The 26,995-nt window shown below is 44.4% G+C and overlaps 1 protein-coding gene, 1 long non-coding RNA gene and 1 other non-coding gene across 3 annotated transcripts in view; 2 read left to right on the plus strand and 1 right to left on the minus strand.

Moving 5' to 3' along the window:
• On the plus strand, positions 1-26,465 carry PSMA6 (proteasome 20S subunit alpha 6). The gene is made up of 7 exons (XM_007530239.3): positions 1-213; positions 19,029-19,123; positions 20,191-20,272; positions 20,866-21,021; positions 23,837-24,015; positions 24,167-24,261; positions 26,277-26,465. The coding sequence occupies exons 1-7, from the start codon at positions 138-140 to the stop codon at positions 26,332-26,334; spliced, it is 741 nt and encodes a 246-aa protein (XP_007530301.1). The 5' UTR covers positions 1-137; the 3' UTR covers positions 26,335-26,465.
• Positions 25,009-25,192, plus strand: LOC132533633 (small nucleolar RNA SNORA23). Its single transcript, XR_009545491.1, has one exon. It is a non-coding gene; the product is annotated as a small nucleolar RNA SNORA23 (small nucleolar RNA).
• The window catches only part of LOC132533491 (uncharacterized), a 1,760-nt gene continuing 1,071 nt past the window's right edge, over positions 26,307-26,995 (minus strand). The window contains exon 2 of the long non-coding RNA XR_009545384.1: positions 26,307-26,625. This is a non-coding gene — a long non-coding RNA (uncharacterized LOC132533491). The remainder of the gene's footprint in view (positions 26,626-26,995) is intronic.

Below are 26,995 nucleotides of genomic sequence, written 5' to 3' on the forward strand. Positions count from 1 at the left end.
GGAGCTGCGCGCGCAAGAGCGGAAGAAGCTGGTCTGTGCCCCGGAAGCATTCGGTGAAAGTTCCGGAGGGAGTCGGAGCGCCTAGTGCGGGAACCCCGGGGCCCAGCGACCGTGATAAAAGTAGTGGGGTCGCCAAAATGTCCCGCGGTTCCAGTGCTGGTTTCGACCGTCACATTACTATTTTTTCACCCGAGGGCCGACTCTACCAAGTAGGTGAGTTCACCAGTTCCGCGGAGCGCTCCCCGAACTGCTCTGTCATTGCGCGGCCTGGAGCCGGGAGCCGAAGCGTGGCGGCAGCTCTGGCGGGGAAGGGCCGAGCCGGCTGTGTCCCGGCCCCGGCCCGCGGGGGATGGAGCCCGGGCTGCCCTCCCTGGACACAGTGGGTCGAGGGAGGTGCAGGTGGGGCTGTGATGCCTGATTCTCGCTTCCCGACGCCCGTTCACTTGCTTGGACTTTTGGTCTTGGCGGACGCAAGCCTGCTTTCCTGCAGCAGCATCGGCTCCGTAAGTGCGGGGGGTGCGGAGGCCCCGGGTCCACGCATCGCCTTCAGCTCGGGGGCTCGTCCCCGGTGTGAAAACTGCGTCGTCGGCGGGCCCCCGCAGCTTCCCGAAGACGAGCCTCGGTGGAAGCTAAACCCTCGAACTGTCTGTCGGTGCTTAAGTGTGAACCGTATAGGGGCCAGGCGGTGGCTCACCTGGCTAACCGCGCACATCACAGTGCACAGGGACCCGGGTTCAAGCCCCCGGCCCCCACCTGCAGGGAGGACGCTTCACTAGCGGGGAAGCAGGCCTGCGGGTGTGTCTCTGTCTCGCTCCCTCTCTACCTCCCCCTCCTCCTCCGATTTCTGGCTGTCTCCATCCAAAAAAAAAATAAAATGAGAGTTTACAAATGAAGTTAATAATAAAGGTAGTCATTTGAATAAACCGTATGTAGTATTGAATGGAAAGATAGCGTGAGGATTGAAGTCATGATTGATACAGTGTAAAAGATAGCCTTGACCTCTTGGCATAGAGGATTTGAGTTTAAGGAGAAGCTAATCTACAGCTGAGCCCTGGGCTCACGCTTGAATAAGTTGAGCAGCTCAGGACGTTGGTGAGGATATGTATGTGCAGATATTTGGAAATCACAAGAGAACTGTCTTTCATCTTCACCTGTAATGTTTAGAAGCGGAATTAAAGGCATCCTGTTACATTACTACGTCCTGTGTATATTACCGCCAGGAGCTCTATCTTCCTGAGTAATTAATTGGGTAGCCCTGTGAGCTCTGTTGAGAGATCCAGTCACCTGTTTAGCTCGTCTCCATTTGTGAGCTGTAGCCTCAAAGAAGTTTCATTTATAAAGCGTCAGTCCCTGCTTTTACAGGTTTTTCAAATCAAGTCAGGCTTATTTTTGGATAGAGATAAATTGAGAGGGAGACAGAACTGCAGCACTGCTTCACTGAAGGGGAAGCTTCCTCCTGCAGGTGGGAATGGGGGGAGCACAGCTCGAACCCCAGCCCTTGGGCTCAGTGAGGTGCTCAGTGGGGTGTGCCACCGTCAGCCTCCATTTCTATTTGTTGGTTGGTAAGATCTATTTTAGGTGAGGTGATTTCATAGGAGAATAAGAGAAGCCAGAGCATGGCGTGTCTGGGACCTTGGGCCCACAGGTCCTGTGCTCCCCCGCCTAGGCCGTCTTTCTGGCAGCAGCGCATCATTCCTGCTTTTGAAAGTTTCGCATCAGCCTACTACTTTGAATATTCTATGCTGTGGTTTTCAGTTTGCGAACAGGACACGTTACACTTAGATCTACACTAGCTTTTGTGTGTGACACTCAGCTTTGAGGTGTAGTGTCAGACGTCCCAGGTGTGGTGAGTAGAAAGGCCAAAATGTCTTACTGGGTTTGGAATAGAGCATACAGGTCAAAACAAGACTCATGTCTACACGGGAAGCACTGCCTCATTGGACACACTGCTTCTGCTTTCCGGAACACGGATTAGACATGGCTAGCAAAAGGAAAGCGAAAGCTCAGCTTGAGCAAGCTGTGTAATGGTCAGGAGCCCAGGCCCTGGAGCCATCTCTGAATTCAAGCCGCCTCTGCTCCCTCCTGGCCAGCCCAGCAAGTGTTAGGACTTTCGCCTTAGTTTCTGTTTGCAAAGCTGTGCCAATGATGATTCCTTCCAGTCGGTTATTTTGAGCATTAAGTACTGTGGTGTATGCAAAGTGCTCAGCACAGTACAGCCCTCATTAGATGCCTGTTTGACTCGACTTTTTTCCCTACTAGATTAGTAGTTCTGTAGTCTTGGGATATTTTTCCAAACTTCAGATTATGCCAGAGACAAAGTGTGTAGAAATTGTCAATTGCAGTTAATTCTGACAGAAGAAAAGACCACTGGAAAGCTAAGTCTCCTCATCTCTCACACTGGGGCTCAAAGACAGTCTGAAATAAAGGCGCGGATTCAAAGCCACAGTGCTTGCTCCCAGGGGGTAGGGAGAAAAAAATAGGTGTCTCCTACTTCTGGTAACAGTTGAAGCTTTTAAGAGTGCATACTCAAGGTATGTGTTGTATTAAGGGAGGAGTGGGGAGAACTTACCACCTTAGAGCTGTATACAGGACATCTAGCTTTAAAATATGATTTTTAGAGGGCTGGTTGGTGGCGCACTTAGTGGAGAGCACATGTTGCAGTGCTCAAGGACCTGGGTTCATGTCCCCAGTCCCCACTTGCAGGGGGAAAGCTTTGCAAGTGGTGAAGCAGTGCTGCAGGTGTCTTGTCTCTTTCCCTCTCTGTCTCCCCCTTCCTCATGACTTCTGGCTAGCTCTATCCAGTAAAGAAAGAAAATAAAAGTAAAATATTAGGAATTCCCCCAAGTTATTAGTGGGGAAACTACGGCCTTGATGGGACAGGTTAAACTTGAATGCTTTCACCCCCCCACACACAGTCCTTTGCTGACTTACATCTGGCAAAGAGGAGAGGAGCAGTAACTTAAATTTGTCTGTCAGATGAATGCTGTCACTGATTGTCTCTTAGCAGGTGCAAGCTAAGTAGAAACAAGAAAAATAGGGACTTTGGAGGCAGATTGGGAAGAACAGTTTTATCATCTACAAATGACATTGACAAAGTCAGAATTCCTGAGTTTGGAGTCCTTGCTCCACATCAACTTTGAGAATTTTCTTCATTTTAAAGGGAAGTTAATTCCACCTATGCTTTAGGTCTGTAAGGATTTAAAAGTTATTAGTTGTGAAATAATTAGAACAGTATCTGTCACATAGTAAGTGATCGGTAAACATTTCTGTAATAAGTGTTACAGGAACAAGTAACGAGTAAAAATCAAGTTAGCAGTTTCACAAATGAATGAACTGAGAAATAGCTAATGTTGGCTTCTTGTTATTAAAAAGTTGTGTGGGGTGGTTGTGGAGGAGAGACCAGAGCCTGCTTTGCCATTTTGATGTTTTGTTTGTTGTTTTTATGCAGTGCCAGGGAGCCAAGGCAAGGCATGTGTCCTACCATTGACTCACCTCCCCCTCCTACCTCCAGTTTTTTTTTTTTTTTTCTTTCCTGGTAGTACTTTTCAGCCTAGGCTTCTGATGTCCTCGTGTGATTTGAAATTAAATGTGTGTTTGGGAGATGACTCTGTAAAGTACTTGGGTTTTTTTGAGATTTATTTATTCGTTGATGAGATAGAACTAGAGGATTGCTCTGGTCCATGAGATAGCAGGAATTGAAATTGGAGCCTGATGCCTGATAGTCTACCATTCCACCCACTGCATCACCTCCCAGGCCATGATGAACATGCCTCACCATGTGGGATGCTCTGGGTTCAATCTCTGAACATCATGTCTCCTTTTCTCTCTTTATAAGGAATAGAAATTGGTCCCAGAAGCCTGCTCAGCAGTATTATGCATGCACGAGGCTCTGGTTTCATGCCATTGCATTTATTTTAACTTCCGCTGCATTCAAGTAATAAATGTGTATGTGTGTACATAAATCCATGCTCATATATGTTCACGCACGTGTGTGCAATAGGAGCAAACACTGCTGTGCTTTCATGTCTCAGGTTTCATTTCCCTACGCACATTGCCAACACTCGTAATGATTTCGCCTGTCTTAAAGAGTACAGCATTAGAAAGCGAAAAAATTCCATCACTGCAGCTGTGGGGGGGATTCGGGAGCGCTGAAACAGTGCTGCAGGTGTCTCTCCTTTCTGTGCTCTCAGCCTTTCCCCCCCTTTGATTGCCGGTGAGAGCACAGAAAGAAGAGATACCTGCAGCACTGCTTCAGCGCTTTCCAGTCCCCACCCCACCCCGCAGCTGCGGTGATGGATTTCTTTTTTTTTTTAGGTCAAACTTGCATCCTGAGCAATCATATAATAACAGGCAACAACTAGTTGAAAACGTGGTATTGAAATTAGGCAAGGTCCAAGAATGTAATAGAATGTATGGTTGTTTCAGTTTGCTTTGGTTTTCTTACCCCCAGGCTTGGAAGGGGATATTGCCTTATATCCTAAATCTCAATTTTTGTTTTGTTTTGTTTTTTGCCACCAGGGTTATTGCTGGGACGTGATACTGACACTACAAAACCGTTGCTCCCGGCAGCCTGCTTCATTCCCGCCCTTTCTTTCTCCTTTCATTTGATAGGCCAGGGGGAAATTGAAGGGGTGGGGGAGAGAGAGACACGCTCGCCCCTGCAGGCCTCAATCCTAGATCCCTGTGCGTGGTAATGGGTGCTCAGCTGCTTGCACCACCATTTGCTCCCCACCCCCATTTTTACATTTTAAATAAAGTTATGAGTAAAAATGCTTGAGTTAGTCAGCACATTGGTAGAGTTGGCAAAGCTGAAAAGTTCCCTCCAGCATGGCCTGTAGAAGCCTTGCAGTGCTGCTAGTGCTGGTCTTACCGCGCATGCGCACACCGAGCCACTCACTGGCGCTGCGTGTTGCTTCTCAGCGTGTTGCCACACTGCCATTTATAGTTAATCCTTTTTTTCCTAGTGTTACACAAATGAGTCCTGGAAAAGTGTTGGGGGTAAATTTAGGGAAAGAAGCAGTGTGATAAGGATTACTATGGAAAAAAGATCTATATATACACAGAACAACTGTGGTTTTTTTTTTGTTGTTGTTGTTTGTTTGTTTTTGGTTTTGCCTTCAGGGTTATCGCTGGGGCTCGGTGCCTGCACTGCGAATCCACTGCTCTGGAGGTCATTTTTCCCTTTTTTAAAATTAAAAAATTTTTTTTAAAAATTTTTTATATTTATTTATTCCCTTTTGTTGTCCTTGTTGTTTTATTGCTGTAATTATTATTGATGTCATCATCGTTGGATAGGACAGAGAGAAATGGAGAGAGGAGGGGAAGACAGACACCTGCAGACCTGCTTCACCGCCTGTGAAGCAACTACCCTGCAGGTGGGGAGCCGGGGGCTCGAACCGGGATCCTAAGGCCAGTCCTTGCACTTTGTGCCACCTGTGCTTAACCCGCTGCGCTTACCGCCCGACTCCCTAAAATTTTTATTTACAAAAAGGAAACATTGACAAAACCATAGGATAAGAGGGTACAACTCCACACAATTCCCACCACCAGCACTCCGTATCCCATCCCCTCCCCTAATAGCTTTCCTATTCTTTTTTTATATATATTTTTAAATTTTTTAGTATTTATTTATTCATTTTCCCTTTTGTTGCCCTTGTTGGTTTTCATTGTTGTTGTAGTTAATATTGTTATTGATGTTGTCTTTGTTAGGACAGAGAGAAGTAGAGTGTTGTTTTCGACGGGTTAGGTTGTTTTCGCCGGGCTGGCTTCACAGGCGGGTAACAGATGACCCGGGACTCATGGCTGGGTTGTAGGCAGTATCTCTTTATTCATGCAGGACGCAGCACAATCTAAGACGAGCTAAGTTAAACTCAAAGTACAGTACTCTAAAACTCACAATGCTGTCTTTATATATACTTCCCAAGTAGGGTGGAAACAGGATGTGACATAGAGAGGGTGGAGAGAAAAGTGACTGGTGAAAATCAGGGTGTGACAAAGAAGGGATCAGGGTGTGACAAGGAGGGGGGGTGGAGCAAAAACATATCATGAAACAGTGAGGATTGAACCAATGCCCTGGAGGGAGGTGCTTGTTAACAGCGGTTATGTAAATAGAATGAAGTGGTTATGTAAATAGAATAGTGTTAAGCAGGGGGGATTTAAACCAAATGAAACAGAAGGGGTCTCATGCATACCAACAATTCCCCGTTTCTTTTTAACTAATGGCCATTGTGGGGTGAACAGAAATGTATATCGTACAGGCGTTTTTCAAAAGAACTGGCATAAGACATGGAAAACAAAATAGGCGAGCAGCAATAATCAGTGTGATGCCAAGAGGAATGTTTCTTGCCTCAAAGGGCAAGGCCTAGCAGGCGAAAGGGCATTTCTTGCCTCTGGGAGTGCTTCATGCCTCTGGGGGCATCTCTTGCCTCTTGGGGTGCTTCATGCCTCTGTGGGCATAACCTAATAAGGAGGGAGAGTTTTCTACCTCTGGGGCAGAGCCTGCAGGCGAGGGGACATGGTCTATAAAGTCTCAAGGCAATTGGCTGAAGTTAGTCTTTGAGAAACACAGCAGCGTGTACCAGTAAGTCCGATGGAGGTGTCAGTCCAAAGTAGCTGACCACAGAAGAAAATGCCAAGGGATGAAACGCTGTACGTCTGTCTCGATGGGGAATGTCGGCCACCAGAATTCTGCTTTTCTGTAGAGAGTGAGCTTTAGGGTCTGTGAATCTGTTTCTTCAGGTCGTGCCAGGTCTCATCATTGGTTTCCGGGGGTGTGTTGTAATCATTCCATCCTGTGGCAATGTCAGAGAACAGGCGTCCAAATGGGTTTCCAGAAATTTTCATTTGAGTAGATGCTTTTTCGTGTGAAGACTTTGACAGCTGAGATTCACTTACTTGTCAAACAAAACTTGTAGCAGATTAGAAGTTTACTATAATTGATAACTCCATTAAAATTGGAAGTCCTTTCTAGTATGATTTTAAGGTTGTTTAAACAGTTTAAACTCAATAAAATGTGGAAAGGTAAACAGAAGAACCACGGTTAAAAGCTTCAGGCATGAGAATAATTAACATAATCAATGCACTATCTGCCCCACCCATAACTCATACAGTTTTCAGGATTAAACCTTTCAGATTCATGTCAAGACATAAAAGAGAAATCAAAGGAGGGAAAAAACAATTTTTTGGATTGTTTCTGGATGTCTCTAGAAACATCATGGCTGCGTCCAGCATTTTTTTTTTTAAGTCAATGTCAAACAAAAATTCAGTCATTCAAATCATTCTCTTATGAAACGCAACTTGAACCAGATTATCAAGCTCTCACCATGTAGGATTAAGAATCCCCGGTGGGCGTCCTAGTCCAAAAAGCTCCTCAAAATTCCATTTAGGGTGGTGCTTCTGACTGTTCCTGCTGGATTGCTTCAGGCACTCATTTTTAAAAGTGTCTTCCCATCAAAGAAAGAATCCAATCAGGAGAGTAGAACTAACCACGACGTGTCTCCATACTTGGGAACTGCCAGGGTACTTGAGAATGTTCTTCAAATTAGAGTAGTCCTTCTCCATGGGAAACATGCGAGAAGAAGTCCAGAAAGTCCCAGTGGAAATCCCCATGCATATCCCAAGGTCTATGATCACGGTCATAAAGAACCAAACTGTGGCCTGGAGCAAAATGTAGTCCTTTTCCTCAGGAAACATGGGAGAGGGAATCCAGAAAGTCCAAGGAGAAATCTCCGTGCATCTCCCAAGCTCTATGATCCCGGTCATAAGAAACCAAAGTTCCCGGTGAGGGAACCGAAGTGTGGCCCAGAGTAAAATGTTCCAGAGACAGAGAAACTGTCTCATAATGAGACAGTAGAGGCTTTGGCAAACCTCTTCGAAAGTAGAAGAGAAGACCATAGTGCATAGGTAGGCAAAGTCTTCACTTATCTGGGAGTTGCGCAGGTCTGGTCCCACGTTGTGGCGCCATATGTTGTTTTCGACGGGTTAGGTTGTTTTCGCCGGGCTGGCTTCACGGGCGGGTAACAGATGACCCGGGACTCATGGCTGGGTTGTACGCAGTATCTCTTTATTCATGTAGGACGCAGCACAATCTAAGACGAGCTAAGTTAAACTCAAAGTACAGTACTCTAAAACTCACAATGCTGTCTTTATATATACTTCCCAAGTAGGGTGGAAACAGGATGTGACATAGAGAGGGTGGAGAGAAAAGTGATTGGTGAAAATCAGGGTGTGACAAAGAAGGGATCAGGGTGTGACAAGGAGGGGGGGGGTGGAGCAAAAACATCATGAAACAGTGAGGATTGAACCAATGCCCTGGAGGGAGGTGCTTGTTAACAGCGGTTATGTAAATAGAATGAAGTGGTTATGTAAATAGAATAGTGTTAAGCAGGGGGGATTTAAACCAAATGAAACAGAAGGGGTCTCATGCATACCAACAGTAGATAGAGGAGGGGAAAACGGGGAGAGAAAGATAGACACCTGCAGACTTCACCGCCTGTGAAGCGACTCCCCTGCAGGTGGGGAGTCGGGGGCTCAACCGGGATCCTTATGCTGATCCTTACCCTTTGCACCACGTGCGCTTAACCCGCTGTGCTACAGCCCGGCTCCCTACTTTCCTATTCTTTATCCCTCTGGGAGTATGAACCCAAGATCATTATGGGGTGCAGAGGCTAGAAGGTCTGGATTCTGTAGTTGCTTCCCTGCTGAACATGGATATTGACAGGTTGATCCATATTCCTAGCCTGTCTCTCTCTTTCCCTAGTAGGGCAGGGCTCTGGGGAAGCGGAGCTCCAGGACATATTGGTAGGGTTGTCTGTCCAGGGAAGTCTGGTTGGCATCACGGTAGCATCTGGAACCTGGTGGCTGAAAGAAGAGTTAACATATAAAGCCAAACAAGTTGTTGACTAATCATGAACCTAAAGGCTGGAGTAGTGCAGATGAAAATTTGGGGGGTGGGGGGGGTGGGTCTCCGTTTTGTAGATAGCTAGTAGGCATATTTTAGTTATATTCCATAGGGCCCGTGACTAGACTAGTTTTTTTCTTCCCTGAGCCTGAAATCTGAAATGCAGGTGGATCCAAGTTATGATATCATGGCTGAAAAAAAGGACCAGAAAGCTGGATCTGTGAAGAGAATAGCTCCCAAATATGGGAAAGGGGTATAACATTTCCCCCATTTTTGTTGCCCTTGTTGTTGGATAGGGCAGAGAGAAATTGAGAGAGGAGGGGAGGAAAGGGTGGGAGAAGACAGACACTGGCAGACCTGCTTCACCATTTGTGAAGCGATCACTTGCAGGTGGGGAGCTGGAGCTCAAGCCGGGATCCTTAAGCCAGTCCTTGTGCTTTGTTCCATGTGTGCTTAACCTGCTGCGCTACCTCCTGGCCCCCTGAACAACTGTTTTTTTTTTTTTTTAACCATTTTTGTTAGCAAGGAAACAGTGTACACCCTAACCTAATGGCTTGAGTGGTTTGTCTTTAAGTTGAACTTCACTTCTGTTTGACTAATTTTTACCTTACAATGGCACTTTTATGTGGTTTAAACTGGTATTTATAGATGGATGTTTTACTGTGTGTTATGATTGAAAACATTGGAGGCTTGGGGTTGAGTGAGTAATCTGTTATTATGTCTCTTCAGAAAATGGGAGGTAGGGCAGTGGTAAATACTTTGTTCTCGGTTTTAGTTTGGTATTTAGAATTAGCCAGTTGTGAAAACTGTGCTAAAGTGATACATGCCATAGATTAACTGGGTCGTCATCACTGTGATTTCAGTTATAACTATCAGTTACACCTTCACATGTATTCCCCCCTATTTCTTCCTCCCTTTTCTGTCTTCTTCCCCTCTGCCTTCCTGCCAGGGTTTTGTTGGAGCATCACACCTGCATGATTCTGTAGCTCCCGGGAAACTTTTTCTCCAGGCAGAGGGAGAGACAGGAGAGAAAGAGAGTTGGAAAGATACCACTGCCCATCAGGCTTCCTCCTGTGCACGGTGTCCCCATGTGGTGGCTCCTTGGGTCCTTGCACGTGGTAAAATATGTGCTTTACCCGGTGAACTATCTCCTGGTCCCTATAATTATTACTGTTGTTTTTGTAAAGTTTTTTATTAACGTTTTATTTATTTATGATAGATACAGAGAGAAATTGAGAGGGAAGGGGGAGATAAGGAGAGACACATGCAGCAACTGTTTCACTGCTTGTGAAGCTTTCCCACTGCACGTGGGGGACCTGGGGCTTGAACCTGGGTCCTTGCTTTTTAGGTGCACCACTGCCTAGCCCACCATATACATTTAAAAAAAAATTATTTATTCCCCTTTTTTGTTGCCCTTTTTTTTTTTATTGTTGTAGTTATTGATGTCGTCATTGTTGGATAGGACAGACAGAAATGGAGAGAGGAGGGGAAGACAGAGGGAGAGAAAGATAGACACCTGCAGACCTGCTTCACCACTTGTGAATCGACTCTCTTCCAGGTGGGGATCTGGGGGCTCGAACTGGGATCCTTATGTGGGTCTTTGTGCTTCCTGCCACATGCGCTTAACCCGCTGCACTACCGCCCGACTCCCGTTTACATTATTTTTAAAGGATGGCAGGAAGTCCACAGTGTGACATGCCCAAATCTCAGCAGCTTTCTAAGGTCAGCCCTGCAGGATAGTCCATGACTGGGGACAAAATGATCTCTGCTAGGATGGAGACTACCGCCAAGTGGCAGGTATCAGGGCTCCAAGTGGGAGAGGCCAGACAGCTGAGGAAGGGATTTGTCACCAGGGATTACTGTAGTTCCCATCCCTAAGGGGCTCCGCCAGTCACAAGAGGGTTTTTTTTTTCCCCCTGAGCGCTACTTAGCTCTGGTCCATGGTGGTGTGGGGGGGGGATTGAATTTTGAGACTTTGCATAACCATAATGCTATCTACCCACACTCCAAAAGAGAATTCTTTAACTTGGCTTGTGATCTGTCTAAGCCTTGATGGATGAACTGAAATAATAGAAAAAGTGTGAGAAAAGAGTCTTGAGCATCTGTTTAATTTTATGAAATTTAGACTACAGTTCAGATAGGACATGAAGAGACTAAGATGTGAGTGGGAGAGGATCCATGCTTATAAACAGAAAACAGTGTAAGGAGACAGCTGGCAAAACTGCAAATTAGTGATTTCAATTTTTTCTTTTATGTGAGGACAGAGAGAAATTGAGAGGAGAGGGGAAGGTAGAAAGGGAGAAAGACACCTGTAACACTACCTTGCCACTTGCGAAGTTTCCCCTCTGCAGGTGTGGACTGGGGCTTAAACCTGGGCCCTTGTTCAAGGTGATGTGTGCACCAGGTGAGCCACTGCCTGGTTTGTCCGTCCTCCCTCCCTCCCTCCCTCCCTCCCTTCCTTCCTTCCTTCCTTCCTTCCTTCCTTCCTTCCTTCCTTCCTTCTTTCAAATTGCTAACCTTTTAGAACCATAAATGCAATGGTTTAGGCCAAAATTATGTTTTGAGCAAACAGTTAAAAAATGTGGCACTGAAATTAGGCAAGATCACACCTGCAGCTGGTGTGTATAGGTCTACCACACCCTCCACCAAAGTTCTGTGCCCTTCCCAGCTCTGGTTTATGGTGACCTGGGGAATTGAACCTGGGGCTTTGGTGGAGTCTCAGGCATGAGTCTTTTTTTACATAACCATAATGCTGCCTCTCCAGCTCCTCCCTTGTTTTTCTTTAATTCATCTATGCATTTTATTTTATTTTATTTTTAAAGATTTTATTTACTTATGAGAAAGATAGAAGGAGAAAGAACCAGACATCACTCTGGCACATGTGCTGCCAGGGATCAAACTCAGGACCTCATGCTTGAGAGTCCAAAGCCTTATCACTGCACCACCTCCCGGACCACAATTCATCTATATGTTTTATAAGCTCCATGAATGCAATAAATTCATTAGGTATTTTAAAGAAATGAAGTGATATGATCTTATATTTATCCAAATTGTTTCCTTTCTGTGCTCCTAAGATCAGAATTTTCATTGGCATCGTTTTCTTTTTTCTTTCAAAGATTTATTTATTTATTATTGGATAGAGACAGAGAATGGAGAGGAGAGGGGGAGATAGAGAGGGAGACACCTGCAGCCCTGTTTCACCGCTTATGGAGCTTTCCCCCTGCAGGTGGGGGCCAGGGGCTTGAACCCAGGTCCTTGCGCACTGTAATGTGAGCACTTAACCAGGTGCACCACCGCCTGACCCCCCATTGGTATCGTTTTCTTTTGTACTATAGAACTTTAGAATTTTTATTGCGGGTCTAAAAGGCTTAAAATACAGGTCTCTACATTAGCCTGGTTCTTTTTTCCCTTTGCAAAGATTTTTAAGCTGTTTTTACTAAGGCCCCACTGCTGGGCATGTGTTGCGGGAGTGCTTTTTCTCACCTCTTCAAAGTGCACAGTGGGGAAAGCATTGACCTTTCAAGTGTGAGTTTGAATCCCCGGCATCCCATGTCCAGAGTGACTCTCTGGTGTTCATCTCTCTCTCTCTCTCTCTCTCTCTCTCCCTCTCTCTCTCTCTCTCTCTCTCTCTCTCTCTCCTCTCTTCCCCCCCCCCCCCTTTTTAAAAAGTACATTGTCACACTGTCACACTGCATCAGAGTTGTAAATTCCTACACCTTTGTTGGGTCACCTTCTATGCCTCTTCCACCTCCCCCTCTGGCAACCTCAGTTCCTACAGCTCAACTCCAAGTCTTGGTTTTGTCTGTTCTCTTGTGCTGTGGCATTTTCCTAATGAGTGAAATTGTCAATATTTCTCTTTCTCTTCCTGACTGATTCTGCTTTGTAGTACCTATACTTCCATCCATGTTGTTGCAAACTGACTTGTGAGACCACCGTGACCGTTACGAGGGCTAAGATTTACATAAAGTTGAAAGTTTGGCATCAGTTGAATGGCCATGTTGATTATGGTAACAGAATCAAATTCCTCCAATCCTCCACAAAGAATGACTATATGATTCCCGATGAGTATCCGTTTCTTGAGAAAAATATTTTTCAACTTCAGTACCACTTTATTGAGGGAATTTTGATGTGTAGATTTGTCGTTACACTTTACCATCACCAGATCGTCATCCTGTGTTGCCCCATAGGGACTTGGGCCCCCCAACCTCCTCTTAGTGTTCTTCCCTTCCCCTTTGTGAGTTCCCAGATCTGCTGAAATTTGGATTTTTAAAAAAATAATAGTAGAGAAAATTTTTCATGTCTCATGATGTCTTTAAATTACTGACCTTTTATATTACATGATTGTGTTTTGATTTTTTAAATTATTTATTAGATAGAAACAAAAATTGAGAGTAAAGAGAGATAGGGAGAGAAAGAGATACCTGCAGCACTGCTTCACCACATGCAAAGCTTTCTCCCTGCAGGGGCGGGGGTACTCAGGTCCTGGTCTCTATGCATAGTAGCATAACCAGGTGCACCGGCTTCTGGCCCCTGTGTGTGTGTATCTTTTTTCTTTTTTTAAAAAAAAATAGCAAAATTGTTTGGGTAGAACTAATTGGTTATGTGTTCAAAAAAAAATGTGTCTGGGGCAAAAATTCTTCTGCCCACTGCCGGCCAACATTTCTCAGGTGGGGGGAGGGGAGGCAGAAGCCGGCACTGAAGCTTCCTCCTGGGCTGTGGGGCCAGGCTGGAACCCGGGTTGCTTGCACAGCAAGCACGTGCACTAGACAGGTGAGTTTGTTTTGATAGAGAAATTAGAAGGCGAGGAAGGGGCTGAAAACAACACCCCAGCAGTGCTCATGAAGCTTGCCCCCTAAAGGTGGGACTGGAGGCTTGAAAGCAGTTCTTATGCTGGTCACATGGACACTCATGCTCAGCTGGGTGCTCAGGGTTGAGCCTTTTTTTTTATTATTTTGATTTCATTTATTTACATGAGCGGGATAGAAGCCTAGGGGTGGGTGGGTTGGGATGAGCCAGGGGGTTGAAGGAAGGCCAGAACACTGGTCAGCTTTGGCTTGTTGTGGTGCTGGGGATTGAACCTGGGACTTTAGAATCTCAGTCATGAGTCTTTTGCATAACCATTATGCTCTCTTTCCAGCCCTAGTGAGCTATTTTTGTTAAACTGTTTTTGAGAGTTTATTTTTTATTTTATTTTTTTCCTCCAGGATTCTTGCTGGGGCTTGGTGCCTGTTCTATGAAGCCACTGCTCCTGGAGACCATTTTTTCCATTTTGTTGCCCTAGTTGTTACCCTTGTTATTGTTGTTATTACTATTGTTATCATTGTTATTGTTGTTGGATAGGACAGAGAGAAATCGAGAGAGGAGGGGAAGACAAAGACAGTGGAGTGGAAAGATAGACACCTACAGACCTGCTCTACCGCTTGTGGAGTGACTTCCCTGCAGGTGGGGAGCTGGGGGCTCAAACCAGGATCCTTGCTCAGGTCCTTGTGCTTCGTGCCATGTGTGCTTAACCTGCTGCGCTACTGCCCGGCCGCTATAGACCGAAAATGGAAAGCTCACCCTATGCCATTCCTTTTTTTTTTTTTTTTTTTTTTTTTTTTGGCCTACAGGGGTATCGCTAGGGCTTGGTGCTAACACTGAATCCACTGCTCCTGGTGGCTTTAATTTTTTTTTTTTAATTGGATAGGATAGGCAGAAATTGAGAGGAGGAGAGGAGAGAGGATGAGACAGACACCTGCAGACCTGCTTCACCGCTTGTGAAGCGACCCCCCTGCAGATGGGGAACCCAGGGCTTGAACCGGGATTCTTGAGCTTCATACTGTGTATGCTTAACCAGGTGCGCTACCACTGGCCCCCTGCCATTCCTTTCTTACAAGTATTAATTTCCCCTCTAGAATCTACCCACTTTTGGTCACTTTGTGGTGTCTTGAGGTAGTTTTGGTATAAAGTTTAAAGGTTTTTTTGGTCTGTGGAAGGTATAAGTTAAGCAGTGATCTTGAAGCTAGATTTGAGGGTTCCCTTTAAGGTAATTTTTCTAGTCTGTTTACTCTTGTTTTTAATGCATAGTCATTTAGAAATTTTTGATAATGGATTTTTATTGTAGCTCCTATTAAATAAAATTCTTTAGTATGTTCTTAGTTGGTGTTCATTACCATTGACTTTGAACAGATGAGACCAGATCTTGATGTAGTGTCCAAAGTAATACTTGAAGGCAGAATTTTAAAAGTATCGCTTATGTGTGAAAGCTTAAATAATGGTTGACATTAAATATATTTTTTGTTTTATTTATTCATTAAATAGAGACAGAGAAATTGAGAGGACAGAGAGACACTGCTTCACCACTCATGAAGCTTTCCCCCCTGCAGGTGGGGGACCAGGGGCTTGAACCTGGGTCTTTGCACACTGTAATGTGAGTGCTTAACCAGGTGCACTACCACCTGGCCCTGACATTAAAGGTTTTTTTTTTTTTAATTTTTAATTTTTATTTATTTATTGGATAAAGACAGCCAGAAATCCAGAGTGAAGGGGTAGTGGTGGTAGGGAAAGAGACACCTGCAACACTGCTTCACCACTTGCAAAGCTTTCCCCCTGCAGCTGGGGGCTGGGGGTTTGAACCCAGGTCCTTGGGCTCAACCCAAGGACGTGTGCTCAACCAGGTGTGCCACCACCCAGCCCCCATTAAGCGTTTTTTGTCTTTTTGATGATCTGTCCTTTCTGCAATGGGCATACATTAATCATGTTGCTGTTTTTCTTATTAGGCATGTGCGAATTAAAGTGTTACAGAGATGTAAGGCCTAGTAGTCTCTCCTGTAATCCTGCTCTACAGAGACAGTTTCTGTCTACATGCCTCTCTGGTCTGTGCCATACTAGTTTTTGATCCCGCTGTTTTTGAGTTGGGTAATGATTTGACAGCAACTAGAAGTGCCTAAGTTGGAGTTTCTTATAGACAGATTAACGATTCCAAAGCTATTGTAGGTAGCATGAAAATTGCAAAAATGTGGTCTAGAAAAGGTGAACCTGGCAGAAAAAAATCAGTGTGAAATTATCGAATAGCAGTTGTAACTGCATGTTATCAAAGTAGTTATTAGTTAAAAATGGACAGATGGTAAAACTTAAGAGTATTAGGCCAAATGAATTTATTTGTAACTATTTATTTATTGGATAGAGACAGAAATCCAGAAGGAAAGGGTAGATAGAGTGGGAGAAGCTTGCTGCTGGTGTCACTGCGCGCAGAGCTTTTCCCTTGCAGGTGGGGACTGGGGGCTTGAACCAAGGTTCTTGCACATTAACTTATTGCCACCAGGGTTATCACTGGGCTCTGCATGATTTTGTCACTCCAAGAGGAAGCTTTTTCTTAAGATAGAGGTTGAGAAAGACTATAGCAGCCCTGCTCTGCTGTGCTCTGCTCATGAAGCTCCCCCTGCACGTGCCCCCTAGGGGACGCTCAGCTGCACATCCTTCTGCATGTGTATTCTACCAGGCAAATAATCTCCTCTTCCCCCTTTTCTTCTAGTTTTATATGGTGTGTGTGTGTGTGTGTGTGTGTGTGTGTGTGTGTGTGTGTGTGAGAGAGAGAGAGAGAGAGAGAGAGAGATATCCCAGAGCTGCCTAAGCTCTGATATAGGCAGTGCTGGGATCTCTGGCACAATTTTTTTTTCTTGTCATCTCTTGGGTTTTACTACTCCAGGCTGGCTTTTTCAGGTAGAATGAGACAGCCAGAGAAACAGAATGCATAGACTTTCATGCCTGGGTCTGTGGTCACAGATTGAGTCCTTAGCACCACATAAACCAGTGCTAAGCAGTGCTCCAGTTAAAAAAATAAGGGGGGGTGGGTGGGTGGAGACACAACACTGAAGCTTCCTCTAGTGCTGTGGAGCTGGGCTTGAGCCTTGGTCGTGCCTGTGGTAAAAGCAGGTTCAGTGCCCAGGTGAGCAACTCTTTTGGGCCAACAAACTTAAAAACTATTAGTGAGAAAACCCGAAGATCACTCTGGCTTGTCCATGCCGGGATGGAACTCAGGACTCTGTGCTTGAGCGCACAGGCTTTAGCTACTGTGCCACCTCCCCAGCTGTTTGCAGCAAAACTTTAAGTGATAGGACTGTTAGGAATTTTATATGATCAAAAATTAATTACAACTTTCTTGGAACTTTGTTGCTTGAGCCTAATGGGGAATAATTTCAGTAAAATGGAAAGAAATGTTTAATCATTTCAGCTTTGCTTGTCTTTGAACAGTATTCCTTGTTATTTCACATGGTTCTTTCTCAATTTTTAAAATATTTTTATTTATTTATTAGATAGAGACAGAGAAATTGAGAGGGAAAAGGCTTTGCTTGTCTTTGAACAGTATTCCTTGTTATTTCACATGGTTCTTTCTCAATTTTTAAAATATTTTTATTTATTTATTAGATAGAGACAGAGAAATTGAGAGGGAAAAGGGAGACAGAGAGACACCTGCAGCCCTGCTTCACCACTCGTGAAGCTTCCCCTCTACAGGTGGGGACCAGGGGCTTGAACCTGGGTCCTTGTGGACTGTGATGTGTGCGCTTAACTAGGTGCACCACTGCCTGGCCCCCCCTTTATCTTTTTTTTTTTTTTAGTGATTTAATAATGTTTGACAAGATTGTGTAATAAGAGGGGTGTAATTCCACACAATTCCTACCACCAGAGTTCCGTATCCCAACCCCCCTCCATTGGAAGTTTCCCCTATTCTTTGTCCCTCTGGGGGTATGGATCAAAGATCATTATAGGATACAGAAGGTGGGAGGTCTGATTTTTGTAATTGCTTCTCTGCTGGACATGGGCGTTGACAGGTCAATTCGTACCCCCAGCCTGTTTATATCTTTCCCGAGTGGGGTAGGACTCGGGGGAGATGGGGTTCCAGGACACATTGGTGAGGTCATCTGCCCATGGAAGTCAAGTTGGCATCATCATGGTAATTATGGTAGCATCTGTGACTTGGTGGCTGAAAAGCATTAAGATGTAAAGCAGAAGAAATAGTTCGATAGTCTGGAACCTAAAGGTAAGAATATAGCAGATGAGATTTGGGGTCTTCAGGTTGGAAGAAGTCAGGAGGTATACTGTAGGTATATCCCAGGCGGCCCATGACCACTGGTTTTTTTGGGGGTGTGTGTGCGTGTGCGCGCGCGCCTGAGCCCGACAGCTAACATGCAGGCAGGCTAGGAAGATGTGTCTGGGAAGATGGTGTCAGAGTTGGATATAGGACTAGAAACCTGGGTCAGAGCAGAGAGTAGCTCCCAACTATGGGAAAGGTATATAAATACTGTTAACTGTAAACCCCACTGATCTGACCCTGGGCCCACGTCTGTTCGCATTTAGCACAGGATTCTGTGTAACCTCTGCATCCCTGTCAGTCTGAGCTCACAGTCCATGGTCACAGCTGGGAACATTCTAGGCTGCACCCCTTTCAGGACCTGTCTTCCTGAGTGGCAGAGTAGGATGACCCAGCCTCCCCTTCTGAGAGTGGGGCAGTTTCTACCATTGTTCTGCATTGAGGTCAAGGTCCTATAGAGGCCCACAAGAGGGCTTATGATGTTGTTCCTGATGGAGATGCCCAGTGATGGCGGAGAGAGAGGTCTTTTAGAGGATTAGGCCCGTCATATCTGTGTGAGCATCCCAGGATTCCCTGACTAGGGTCCCAGATGACGGGCTGGCCTGATAATGACCACAAGGGCCATCATTAGAGTGTTCCAGTCTCTTGTCCTAATCCAGCTTTTATAGTCTTGACAAGGTTAGACTTAGAGTGATTGAGGGAAGTGAAATAGGAAGTAGGTGAGGAGGATATCTACATCTAAGTAGAAAATACTTAGGTTAAGTACTTTATGGTGTCCTTCTACTTGCTATTCTGCATTTAGTCACCGTAGACTATTCTGCACTTTTACTTTAAGGTATATATTTTTCCCCAGCTTATATATACATGTGCACCTGTGCTCTGTCCCATGGACCCTGGTCTGTAACTTGCTTAGGAAGTGAGCCACCCAAAATGGAATAAGGAGCCCTATGAGCTAGAAGAGTCTCACCAGAGTATTGGAGTTGGAGGATTGTATTATTCCATTCTATGTATCTGTAATAATGCATTCCACCTTCAAAATTTTTGTCTTTGTTTTTGCAGAATATGCTTTTAAGGCTATTAACCAGGGTGGCCTTACATCGGTAGCTGTCAGAGGGAAAGACTGCGCAGTAATTGTCACACAGAAGAAAGTACCTGTAAGTAGCGGCCCAGGGATTTTTTCACGAGTTGTTACAAAGATACATTGTGTGTGTGTGTGTGTGTGTGTGTGTGTGTGTGTGTGTGTGTGTGTGTGTGTGTGTTAACACAGCGTTCTTGCTTTGCTTTATTTTATCAGTCATTCAAAGAGTATGTATTAACTAGCTGTAAACAGTTTAGCTCAGCAGACTGAATTATATTGAATTTTTTTGTTGTTGCTGCCAGGGTTATTTCTGGGGCTTGGTACCCGCATGAATCCACCGCTCCTGGTGATAATTACCCCCCCCCCCCATACCTGACAGCTGCAGCACTGCTTCATGGCTTGCGAGGCTTTCCCTTGTGGGGAGAACATGAACTCTGGTCTTTGCACACAGTAATGCTTGCACCACTGCCCGGCCCTGTCACATTGAAGTTTATGCTGTCACATTGAAGTTTTGTTTATAAACAAAATGGCCTTTCAGAATCTTTTGTCTCAGGGACCTTGAAAGAAGCTTTGGCGAGCTGTAGGTCCAGCCTCCAGGAAGTACATCACCTGGAAAAGGAAAACTGAACCTCCCAGGATTTTAACAGTGTAACAGACAGAACACACCGTTTACTATAGTTCTGTAGGCTTTTTATCCCCCTCTTTTCATAAACCAGCTGACCACTGCTCAGCTCTGGTTTATGGTGGTGCTGGGGATTAAACCTGGAGCTCAGGGCCTCAGGCCTGAAGGCCATTTGTGCCACCAATATGCTATTCTCCCCAAAGCATTGTTTTTTAACATGCTAGTAACAAGCCCAGGGTCTTGTTATACATGTAACTAAGTTGCTTCTCCAGACCGAATTTTATAAGCTTTTGGAGGAGGAGGTGGGAGGGGAAGGATGTTAATATGCTGCCTCACTGTCTGTGGGGTTCCCTTGGTGCTCTCTCTGGTGTCCTGTGGGGTGCTGGGGCTCCAACCTAGTATGTCCTGCATGGAAGGCGTATTCCTTCACCGCTCTGCCGCCTCCTGGGCCCCTTGGAGCGCGCTCCTTATTATAAAGTATTGTGGGTTTTTTAATTATCTTGCTTTCCCTTGTTCATTAGGACAAATTACTGGATTCCAGCACAGTGACTCATTTATTCAAGATAACTGAAAGCATTGGATGTGTGATGACGGGAATGACAGGTAATCAATTTGATGCCTACTTAGATCTGTTATGATCATATTCGAGTATCGCTAGTTTTAAGAACTTTAAGTGTTGGGTTTTTAAATAACTGGTGAGTAGGTAAAGCAGTTTTCCAAGACTAGTGTCTCTGTCTTCAGAGTATGGTGAGCTTTTTTTGAAATGATATCAAATGGCTATTTTATGTTGCTGTCAGGGAAATAGGGCTGAGACATCCTCAGATGAGTGTAATTAGCTTACATACTACTACTCTATCTCAAACCTGGTAGCAGTGACACTGGTTTAGAAGTATGTAAGAACCATAAAAAAATTTTTTTGGTTTCTATTTCCTAAAATTAGGAGAACATCAAGCCTAAAAAAAAGTTTTCAAAATGTTTTCTTTAAAATGTATTCTTTGGGGGAGTTTTGTCAGCTGATGAAGGGTTCAGCTTAATAGGGCAGTCAGTACATGTATACAACCCCATCTTATCTTTCTGGTCATTAACACAGTGGTTATCTGATATTATATACATACTGTGTGGTGTGTTTGTGTTGGGGGGTTGGCTCTAAGGATCTTACTTTGAGAAGTAAAACTTTGCTTCTGTGTGCGCTCAAGCTGACAGCAGATCCCAGGTACAGAGGGCTCGCTATGAGGCGGCTAACTGGAAGTACAAGTTTGGCTATGAGATTCCTGTGGACATGCTGTGCAAAAGGATTGCTGACATCTCTCAGGTCTACACGCAGAATGCTGAAATGAGGCCTCTTGGCTGTTGTAAGTATGCTGACATTTTTTCCCAGAGAACTGATGGATCATGTTTTTTTTTTTTTTTTTTTTTTTTAATGGGTTGTCAGAAAAGTCATGATGCATTTTTGCATAGAAAAAAGAAAAATTCAACATGACTTTTCTGACAACCTAGTATTTATTTGATAGCGATGAAGGGACAGGAGTGAGAAAGACACCTGCTGCACTAATTCTCCACTTGTGAGGCTTCCCTCTGCAGGTGGACTAGGGGCTTGAACCCCGTCCTTGCTCATGGTAATATGTGCACTCTAGTAGGTGTGCCATGACCCTGCCTCCTATGAGGGGTTCTGTTCAATAACATATATGAAGGAAATAATTTCTCTAACGAGTTCTGAACATGTGCTTTGGAAATACAGTAGCTCAAAGTGGAAGGGCAGGCTTTATGGTGGCATTATCTTTACACTTTAGGCGATACTGAACTTACTACACTGTTTCTATTTAGTGATTTGAACGAGCCAGCTCTGTTGTACTAGACCATTGTGAGATTCTATGGGTAGGCACCATAATGACAGAACCTTTAAGATTTGTTTAACTTTATTATTTTTCTTATTTTGTCACCAAGATTCTTGCTGGGGCTCAGTGCCTGCATAATAACTCCACCAGTCCTTGGTGACCTTTTTATTTTCCAAAAAAGGAAAGATACATACAGCACTACTCTAGCACTCGTGAAGATTCTCCCCTGCAGGTGGGAGCCAGGGACTTGAACCCAGGGCCACACTCACTGGCCCCAAGATTGATTTATTCATTTTATGAAAGAGACCAGAACACTGCTCCACTGGGACATATGCTGTGCTAGGATGGAATCTTGGCAACAGTGTTGTTTTGTTGACTGCCCTAGGGGGAAAAAAAATCAAGGTTATACACATGCCTGTGACTTCCCCCCACCAAGCCCTCCCTCCATGAGGAAGCTGGGTGAGCAGTCTCTTTATCTTTTATTTATTTATTTATTCCCTTTTGTTGCCCTTGTTTTATTGTTGATGTCGTTGTTGGATAGGACAGAGAGAAATGGAGAGAGATGGGGAAGACAGAGAGGAGGAGAGAAAGATAGACATCTGCAGACCTGCTTCACCGCCTGTGAAGCGACTCCCCTGCAGGTGGGGAGCCGGGGGCTCGAACCAGGATCCTTACTCCTGTCCTTGCGTTTGGCGCCACCTGCGCTTAACCTGCTGCGCTACAGCCCGACTCCCGAGCAGTCTCTTTAGGTTCCAGTTTTTATTAAGTGAGAGAGGTAGGGGAGAAAGAAGACACATGTCATTCCACCATCCAGTGAGCTTCCTCCTAGGCCCTCTGTGTGGTAAAGTCTGTGTTCTCTTGGCCCTGAAAATTTCAGTATCTTGTCTGTCTGCCATACATGATGAGATTTGAAGCAGTGTAATTTCTCTTTAACCTGACTAGTTTCTCTCCCACTTGAAAATTACTTTTTCCCATGCTCCACCCCCTCCCCACCATTAGCCAGACCTGAGTAGTGCTCTGGTAAAAAATACCAAACAGCAGATGGGTCTGGGCAGTGTGAGCATGCATGTTACAGTGGGCAAGGACCTAGATTCAAGCCCGAGGCCCCCATCTGCAGGGGAGAAATTTCCTGAGTGGTAAAGCAGGGCTGCAGGTGTTTGTGTCTCTCCGTTTCAGTCCAGAATACTTTTCCCTTTATTCCCTCCATCTAACTCTGTTCTGAGTTATCTTATTCATGCATTGGATAGAGTGAGACCCTGCAGGTGGGGACCAGGGGCTTGAACTCAGCCCCTTGGGCACTGTAGCATGTGCACTCAGAGTTTTCTTGTCTCCCCCTCTTCTGTTGTTCCCTCAAATATTGTTGCTAACGAGGCTCTTATGTATTGATATTAGAGACAAATTGAGAACAAAATATTTGCTGAGCTGTCCCCCTGCAGTGGGGACTGGGTCCTTATGCATTGTAATGTGTGCGCTCAAGCAGACGTGCCACTGCCCAGCCCCACATAAGGCTTTTCTATTGCTCTTTTGTTCTGTCTGAATAACTTCACCCCCTTGGCTGACTACAAGTACTTTAAACTTAAAACTTAAAATCATTGCTATTTTCTACTTAAAATTTTTTTGGTAGGACAAAGAAATAGGGGGATAGTGAGAGACACCTACAGCACTGCCAGTAAACTTCCCCCACAGGTGCCTTGGGCATTGGAACATGCATGCTCCACCAAGTGCACCACCACTCAGCCCTATAAATACTGTTTAATGAGAGAGACAGCGTAAGAACAGAGCAGTGCTGAGCTCTGGGTTGTGGTGTTAAGGATTGAACCTGGGAGCTCAGAGTCTTAAGCATGAAAGTCTTTTGCATAACCATTAAGTTCTCTCCACAACACTCTGAAGTGTGTTCTGTAGACTTAAGTTTTGGGGACTTGAATTGGTAGTTAGTTCTTACATTTAAAAAGTTAAAAAGTATTCTTTGGTCAGATAAATTTTAAAAACTAGGGCTTATATTGATTAGCCTATTGTAAATGAGCACATCCAGTCTGCTGGCTTATATTATTTTCTCTGAAAGTATGTGAGAATTGTATTTCCCAAACTTATTTGACTAGGTTATATCTTGATGGGATTAGGCTTCAGAGGATCATGATGTGGGCATAGCAAGAATTAGAAAATTGTTTGACAATTACATTTATCTGTGGTGATAACCTGTTTTACTAGTTTTCATAAAACACATATCCTAAAATTGATGACAAGAGTAAGTAATGATCAGCAACGACATGGTGATACCAAGAAAGGAAACCTTTTGTATAGAGGTCTGCAGTAACTGTTCTTGCTTTTGAAGGTATGATTTTAATTGGTATTGATGAAGAACAAGGCCCTCAAGTGTACAAGTGTGATCCTGCGGGCTACTACTGCGGGTTTAAAGCTACTGCAGCAGGAGTCAAACAAACCGAGTCCACCAGCTTCCTTGAAAAAAAAGTGAAGAAGAAATTTGACTGGACATTTGAACAGACAGTGGAAGTAAGTTAGCCCCCAGACAGCTACCATTTTGTTTGTGCTATGTGAATAGCAGTGGTGAGAATCTGCATAATTGACTGTAAAGGTTGCTCCCGGGTTATATAACAAGATAGAAGTACATCAACAAATTGGTTATTTTACTGTTTTTTTTCAGACTGCAATTACGTGTCTGTCTACTGTGCTATCAATAGATTTCAAACCTTCAGAACTAGAAGTTGGAGTAGTTACCATTGATGATCCTAAATTCAGGTGAGTTAGATTTTGTTTACGGGGTCATGCTAAAATCATTCTAGCTCATAAAGATAAGGCCTAAGTGTCCACCTAAGTATAGTGTGTGTGTGTGTGTATAGACCTCAACTCTGACTTGGTGGTCCAAGAGTGAAACCTAGAATCTTTTCTCATGCAAGTCCTGTGTCTTCCCTGGAGCAATAGCAGCTCCACCATGTGGAGTTTCCCCAGCTGCTGTGATGCCCCAGATTAAAAAAAAATAAAACCTGCAATTATGAATTAAGCACCTGCTAGATCTGTGTGAAGACTTACTGCACCTTTAAGACAGAATATCTAATACCAGAGGAGGTATATCAACAAAGCACATTTAGTTTAAGATCAAAAGAAAGCACCTAAATTAATAATTCAAGATTTCCAGGTGGAACTTGGCCTATAAGTGGAGCTCTTAAGGGCAATAGGGAACACTGCACCCCAGACTATAATGCAGTTCGTTGAATTGCAACAGCTTGTGTGTTCTTACTCAGCGACACAGATTTGTGTTAGTTCATTTAGTGCTTGTGGCTCTGGCTAGTCTAATACATAGTTAGCATCTAAGATTCAGGAAGGCATCTTAACTCACCACCATAAGGACACATGGTTGGGCAGAAAGATGGGAGACCGAGCTTCAGATCCTGAAGTGTTTTGTTAGGATGCATCCTGTTTTACCTGCAGGAAAGTGATGTAAACAGAGATTGAACAGTTCTGAGGACTAATTCTACAGATGGCTGCATGGTCATGTGTGCACAGTTTGCATCTGTGTCTGGTAGCAGTGTCTGTCTGTGTTTTGCATTCAGATTTTGTTATCCACACAAAAGCCATGCAGCCAAAGAGTAATTTGAGGTCATAGTACTGGCTCTGTGCTGTCCCTTTGGACACATTCACCACAGGCCAGCCTCCAAATCCCCACACATAGACCTTTGGAAAATAAGATATTTATAGTGACAGGTGACTGGGTCTATAATGCAACTTAAAAAAAAAAGATTTAAGGAGAAAGGTACGAGGAAAGAGCCAGACATCATTCTGGTACATGTGCTGCTGGGGGTTGAGCTCTGGACTTCATGTTTGAGAGTCTAACGCTTTATCTATTGCACCCCTCCTTTTTGAAAAAAATCCCAACTAGAAAAATTGACACATCTCTTCAAAGACATACACTTTGCCCTTGTTGGATAGGACAGAGAGAAAGATGAGACACCTGCTTCACTGCTTGTGAAGCAACTCCCCAGCAGGTGGGGACCCAGGGGCTCAAACCGGGTTCCTTGCGCCACCTGCTGCACTACCGCCCGACTCCCATCCTTTAAATTTTTAACGTTTATCTGTTAAGAAATCGAAGATCTCTGACTTTATCGGTGTAAATCAAGTCTCAATTCTGTGATATACTTAAAAACCAGAAAATACTGCCAAAGAGGCAATTCAATAGTGTGGCTTTAGCTTACCTACTGGATACAGAGGTGTTTTGACATAGATGCTAAAATAGATCAATATGTATGTATAACTAGTGGCGTTTTGTTCTGGTGTATAAGAAATTTCCTTATTTGAGAACACAAGGCAGAGACACCACTCCTCCGTTTAGGGCATGGTCTGTCTACCCGACCTCGTGTAATCTGGTACCAGGGCTCAAATCCAAGGGTTAGAGCACAGTGAGGTTCAGTCTACTGTGTGAGCTGTGTCTTGGCCCCAGAAGTAAACATTTTTATGTACAGATGTTTGGGTTACTTTTTTTCTTGAAAAACCAAGGGTAGCAGCCTGGGGGATGTTACAATAGGTGAAGTGTTTGGCTTTCAAGCACAAGGTTCCAAGTTCAGTCCTTGGCCTTGCATGTGCCAGAGTGATGCTCTGGTTCTTTATAGCCCCCTCCCCTACCAATTAACATCTTAAAATTGGTTGTGTTACTCTTGAATGTAAGGTGAAAGGTGCATGAGAATTTATTACTTTTCGTGTATTTGGTATTTTATGGAATACAGAGCTTTCAAGAAGTAATTTCCCTCTTTGTCATCTAGGATTCTTACGGAAGCCGAGATTGATGCTCACCTTGTCGCTCTAGCAGAGAGAGACTGAACAGTGTGGTCTACCCACCTGTGCATTTGGTAACAACAGATCGACATTGTGGAGGCCCTTGAAAAAAGAACTCTTCTGCCACAAGTGGTGATGACACTATATAAATAAAGAACAGTGCTTTTGGAAAATAATTGCTTTTGTTTTCTACCTTCAATTTTAAGTATTAAGCCAAATTCCCTAGGAGGCCTTAACTATATAGTAAAAGGAAGGCCAGCAGAATAGCTCACTTTGCCATGTGCTTGACCCCACTGCATTGAAGGAAGCTTCAGTGCTGTGGTGGTCTCTTAAACCCTACATTCAAGCAAATAAAAAATATATAGTAAGATGAGTATTACTGGTCATAGTTCACGTATGATTTCTAATCCAGTCGTTCAGAGTATGAAAGGCTTTTTGCAGAACCATTAGGCTATCTCCCCAATCTTAAGGTAGGACAGAAAATAAACATATTTGAAGAAATTGGTGTATAGTGAATAGAGATACCAGCCCAGTGTTAGTTGGAGTCAGTGAGTGAGGGTGCCGGTATCCCGCTGTCTGTCTCTAGCCTTTAAAAAAGGGGGAAGGGTTTGAATGGTGGGATCATCGTGCAGGCACTGAGCCCCGGCAATAATTAGTGACAAAAAAAAAGTTATTAATGAGAGAATCCAAACATTGTGCTGGAAAC

Source organism: Erinaceus europaeus, chromosome 16, assembly GCF_950295315.1.
Source record: "Erinaceus europaeus chromosome 16, mEriEur2.1, whole genome shotgun sequence".
NCBI lineage: Eukaryota > Metazoa > Chordata > Mammalia > Eulipotyphla > Erinaceidae > Erinaceus > Erinaceus europaeus.